The sequence below is a fragment of the Microtus oregoni genome, unplaced genomic scaffold, assembly GCF_018167655.1.
Source record: "Microtus oregoni isolate MIOR12 unplaced genomic scaffold, Mior012 000045F_ref0000178, whole genome shotgun sequence".
In the NCBI taxonomy this organism is placed as follows: domain Eukaryota; kingdom Metazoa; phylum Chordata; class Mammalia; order Rodentia; family Cricetidae; genus Microtus; species Microtus oregoni.
In genome coordinates, this window is record NW_024543219.1 from 9,385,168 (window position 1) to 9,391,182 (window position 6,015).

At 37.8% G+C, this 6,015-nt stretch overlaps 1 gene segment (V, D, J or C); it reads right to left on the reverse strand.

The window, feature by feature from the left end:
* Positions 1-354: 354 nt before the first annotated feature.
* Positions 355-1,043, reverse strand: LOC121434922. The segment is given in 2 exon segments: positions 355-884; positions 995-1,043. Coding segments are annotated over 2 exon segments (579 nt in total).
* Positions 1,044-6,015: the final 4,972 nt, after the last annotated feature.

Sequence of the window (6,015 nt, forward strand, 5' to 3'; positions counted from 1 at the left end):
TTCATATTGGATGCTGACATTTAGGCATGTAAATTGGCTAGAAGAGGGGTGGGATGAAGAAAGTAGGGACAAAGTCAGGGTGTGCCAACAGAATCTGCTTAGTGCTCTAGGAATGGGAGAAAAGAGGGAGAAGAGGGCATAGCAAGAAGTCTTGTAAAGAAAGATATACCAAAGATATACCCAGAGATGTACTGGGGATGAGATTGGGGGTTTGGATTTAGAGAGGAGTAGGGACATTGAAGATCACCTACCTGCTCCTGCTTCCCTTTGTTCTGTCAATCCTACCCACATTACTTTATTAGAAACCTTGAGGTATGGAAGGGTTGTTACCCTCTGATAATCTGTCCTGTAGGATTACATAGACATAATCGAGATGCCACATTTTCTGGCATATTTAGCTCTCTGTGAATAACTTGAGCCAGAGGTGACATGCAACAATATGAAGACAATGACTTGTATATGGATGACAATGACTTGTATATGGAGACCAAGGCAACTGAGGACTTCATTGTTTCCATGATGATCAGAAGTCTGACTTTCTTTTGCTCCTCTGAGTTTGTGCTCAGCTCCCCCTGCAGCTTGTGTCACTGTGTCACTCAGAGCACAGTAGTACACAGCCGAGTCTGACTCTTTGACAGCGGCTTTCTGTAAGTGGAAGGAAGTGGATCCTTCATCATATGTAGCTTCAAAACCTCTGTTGCTTCCCTTGTTGTTGGCTGTTGTGACTTTCAAAAGCAGCTCCAGACCTTCTCCAGGATACTGGATATACCAGAATAGAGTTGGGTACCCTGTGGTTGAATAAGTGCAGTTTATAAATAGGAAGTCGTCTTCTGAGAGAGTCACTTGACCTTGTTTCTGGGTCACCGAGTCTCCATGAATCTTTCCTAGAGGAAGAAGAGGACATGTGTTACATTAGTGACAAATCTCTTAGATGATTAAATGTTTTTCTGACATCATATAAGAAAGACCATAAATTTTAAGTGACTTCACTTACCAAGTATGAACAGCAGCATCACAGTCACTAATGCTGGAGAAGTGTTCATCTTTAGTATCACCCAAGGAATGTTCTTGACTCTTCACACAAAGAAATGATGAAATGACATCCAATGATGAACTTACATAGCATTGACTTCACAGAGATGATGATCTTGAGTCAGGAAACTCCTCCCCTTAGATGATACAGACAACCTAGGGTCTCTTACCTCCCAGAAGTCACTAGTGTACTCTTATTCTTGAAATCATTCATAAGGCACATGCCAATTTTAAGTTGCCCTTACATAAAGGATATAAGCAAAGGTCATTAATATATCCAAGGTTGTCATTCTTAGGATTCAATCTGACATGAAAGTTTTATACTGAAATAATTGATAGGTTCTCTGTTTTGGTTTTTACCATAATATAAATTAAAGGCAAGAAGCAGATTTTACCAGTTTATCCATTTTATATTCACTGATTTGAATTTGGAGTAAGATACTATTCAGGCCTAAACTGATGGCTCAGCACTTGACAGCACTGTTTATTGTTCTTACAGAAGTTCCAAGTTTGATTTTCAGAACAAAAATAGTGTTTCTCAACCATCTGTAACTCCAGTTCCAGGGTAAATGACTCTCTCTTATGATCTACTTGAGCACCAGGTACACACAGAGTACGTAATTACAAATGCAGGCAAAACACTCATGTACATAAACTAACTAACTAAATAAATATTTAAATTTTTTTAGCATTATTATGTCATGGTAATTATAAACTGGATTTCAGACTGTGTGATCATTAAAATCTGTTCTTTTTTTATCTTCTAGAAATTTAAATGATGGGTTTATGCTGCACATTTACTTAGAAGGTCATTGAAACCATGTTTGAAGGTTAACTGTACAGGAGAGCCATAACAAAGGAAGCAATTTTGACTGGCGTGTAGAATTCACGTGTTGTGCAATGCTCTACATCAAATGTAAGCTACGACCTTTTCCCTTTTCCTTAGTTCTTTTCTGTAAATGTCATTGTGACCAATGGTACTTGTTGTTAGGAAATGCAATGTTAACTATCATTTGGAACTGGGGAGATATCTGGGACTCTTCCTGGCAGACCTGAGGAGAGCAAACAGCCATCTCACACAAGTGTCTTCAGAAAAACTCCTTCCCCCAAGTGTCAAAGCTTCCACTTCTGAGTCTTTCTTCATGACTGCCATGTTTCTGTGGGAGCTCCTTCTGCCCTTTAATTTGTCTTAGTAATATTTCCTCATTGACAAAATTTATTTTTCAAAATGCTATTCTATTTTTTATATAATTCAAAGAAATTTTTATTAGTTCCACCAGTAGGTATATACCTTAAGGAAACAATCAGAACACTGCACTAAATATTTGTTGCAGTATTATATGTAACAATTTTAGAAATAAAATCTAAACATCTGATACAGACTTTATATTTACAAATAATAATTTTAAAGAATTTATTAAAAACTTTTTTATGAATTATAGTTCAAAGCATATAATGTAGCATTCAGTTATATAAAATATTAATGCTGGGGAAAAGAATAGATGTTGTGATCATGGAAAAAGCATAAACACTAAAGTCTAAATTATGTTTTAAAATTATATACTGAGAGGATAATTGGTAACTTTGACTTCCTCCTATGTGTCATATGTGTCAAGTACGATTCTAAGTGATAATTTTATCCTCACAACAATATAATGAGATAGTTACTAATATTACTCCTATTTTTAAAAGTTTTTATGCAGTACTGTGAGGGATAGTTTGTTAATTGGTAATACAGTATAAGTGTTAACTAACATGCTAAACATGGGCAATAGATTTATGGGTGATTCTTCTTTGTACTTTTCCTAGTTTTGGTGTTTGGTAGAATTTTTTTCAAGTTAATGTATAGTGACAAAGCTATTCTTTCTCACCTTTGTCTACATCTGTTCTCTAATTGTTGTTTTTAACATATAAATATAATCTGTAAATGCCAGCCTTTGGTTCAGAACCATTGTCTCTTACAGTTCAAGGTAACAAATGTTGAGTCCATCAGAACCTCCCTCACGCACAACTTCTGTAGTTGTTTCAGAATGTGTTGCTCACAGTGTTTTCCTAATCATCTATTAAAGCAGCATTTTCTCTCTTGTTTTTATAATTTCACAGCCTTAGATTTCTGGACAGATTGACATACTGCACATGTACCTCCTCCTACTAAGCAGGCGTCAACACCAATGAGAAAGTAGTTGGTTACTCCAGCAAACCATCAGGTCACTATTGCAGCAGTGGGCCTGCCTTGCTTGTCAGGTTGGTCATTTAACACATGGTTTTGAAACAGACCATCATCAATTCCTGTAAGAATCTGTTACACAGAGCTTTTAGATTGCTAAGCACAGGGACATACTAGAATCCGCTCACACAGGAAGAAGATAAAGGTTTACACTTTACTTCAGACATTGCTCTGTGCACCTACACACCAAACTATTCATTTCCCTCTGTTTACTTACACCAAGATATCATAGTACACAGTACAATTTAACATATACAATAAATATGCATTTTTAAAATAACCATTAAGCATCAATCAAGACTTCCTCGTCATCTTGGGTTTTATCATATGTGCTTTTAAAATCTATATGTTAGTTTCTGCTTTCAAACAATGTGACGAGTGTTGTAATGAAATGTCAGACATAGCACCAAGAGTGTCACCCCAGCCCTGGTCGCGGGTTTGAAGACAGACTGCAGGTGCCTGGGGAGCAGTGTGTGCCTGCTGCACAGAAGTAGATGGCTGAGTCTCCAGGCTGGGTGGCTGTGATGTACAAGGACAGCTGTTTGACTTTCTTATTCAATAGAAGGGTGAGTCTCTGGCTCTGCTTCCTTTCCACATTTGAACGGATGTCAATGATGAACTGAGGCTGCTTCCCAGGCTCTTGTTTATACCAAGGGAAGAAGACTGAGGTACTGTCTGTGTAAGTGCAGTTGATGACAGTGCTGTCTCCCTGTGGACACTCACGGTGGAAGGATGCTGCTCCACCTTCTCGCCTTGGCTCTCCCCTATGCAGAAAGATATAGAGAATGGAGAAATGTTATTAGGTTATTATGCTTCCTTGCTTTTTTTCCTATGGTAAGAATAGAAAACATGTATGAAGTCATTCTTATGGATATTTAAGGTCCTCCCACTAACATTCTCCCAGTCCTCCACTCACAGTTCATCCAAAGGCAGAAAAGAATGAATAAAATATGAACTGCTGCCTTCATTATGTTTCCTATGCAGATCAATTGTACGTGCAATTCTTTACCCAGCAGCTTCTAGCAGGTTCTGTTTGACCCTTGTTGTTATAACCGCACATGTTTAGGTACTTGCTCAGCCAATAAAAAAATGCCTGTTCATTTGAAATTCACTAAGGTGGCCTTTCTGTGCATCAGCTGAGGGACACTGCCACCCTGTGGTCAGATTTTTAACTGCAGAAATCTAGTGTGTTTTTCTTTTACTCTAGGAAAGACTTTGAACTCAGCCCACAACTGCCATCCCTACAATTCCAACCTAGCTGTGCTCACAGACTGTGCACATTCTCAACCAGGTAAGTGAACTAGCTTCCTATTTACCCTCGTGAGTACCACATTTTCATACCTAGCTGGGTCACATAACCTGTGAACCAACCTAACCAGATGAGTGTTCCAGATCCCCACTGTCCACTCAATCTGCATGATTACAGACCTACCACCTGTGGTTACATCTCTTGTCCACCATCCCAGCCAGTTGAGAGCCCCTGATCCCATCTACTCACATCTCCCCACACTTCAGAAGGCATATTTCAGATCCTGCAGTCATCATACCAACCCAGACTTATAAGTGTCCCAGAACCTCAGTGTATCTTCCCCACAGTCCCAGGCATAACTGGGCTTAAACAACTTTTTCATCAGCACACAGACATTGACCTGAGCCATATCAACACACTTTTTTTGATAACTAATGAATTAGAATCATTCTCATCCTGCCATTAATAATGAATATATCTCTCTGGAGACCTGGCCTACCAACTACCTACTGACCTACCAACTCTTTATACATGATCTGAAATACAGACACAAAGAAAGAGGTCTACATACCTCGATCATATCGCAAACACACAAGCATCATGAAAGGCCAAGATAATCCTACCCCAACAAACAGGCAAAAAAGGAGATATTGGACTCATTCCTGTTCATAGTATTTTCAAAGAAAATAAAATATCTAGTAATAAACCCAACCAAGAAAGTGAAAGGTCTCTACACTGAAAACTTTAAAGCTTAGAAAAACGACAGAGAAAAACATTAGAAGGTGCAAAGGTATCACATGCTCTTGTATAATCATGTATAATCAACTTTGTGAAAATGATCATTCTACCAAACTATTTACAGATTCAATGCAATCCTAATCAAAATACTCATCTGGTTCTTCATAAAAAAGAAAAAAATTCCAAAACTTTATATGATACCACAAAAGACCAAGTGTACACCAAACAATTCTGAACAGAAAGAACGACACCAGAGGTACTACAATTTCAGATCTTAAAGTATATTTATAAAGCACAGAAAAAAATTAAAAAATACAGTAATAAATAAAATATGGTATTGGTACAAAACAGACAAGCAGACCAATGGAACAAGACCAAAGACCCAGACATAAGCAAATGTAACTTCAGTCAGTTAATAGTCAACAAGCATGACATCAAACACACAACCTGGAAAACAAAAGAAAACAACCTCAATAAATGATATTGGATAAAATGGATGTCCACATGCAGAAGAATGAAATTAGATCTGTATCTATTACCTTGCACAAAATCTAGCTACAAGTAGATCAAAGTATTAAACCTGAAACCCAAAACTCAGAAACTTTTAGAAGGAAAAATAGACAGTACCATTGCCTAAGAACTGAGGTCAACAATGGACAAGTGGGATTTCATGAAACAAAAAGCTTCTTCACAGTGAAAAAAAAAATCTATCATGTGAAGAGGAAGCCACAGAATGGGAGAGAATCTTTGTCAGTTACACTTCTGACAG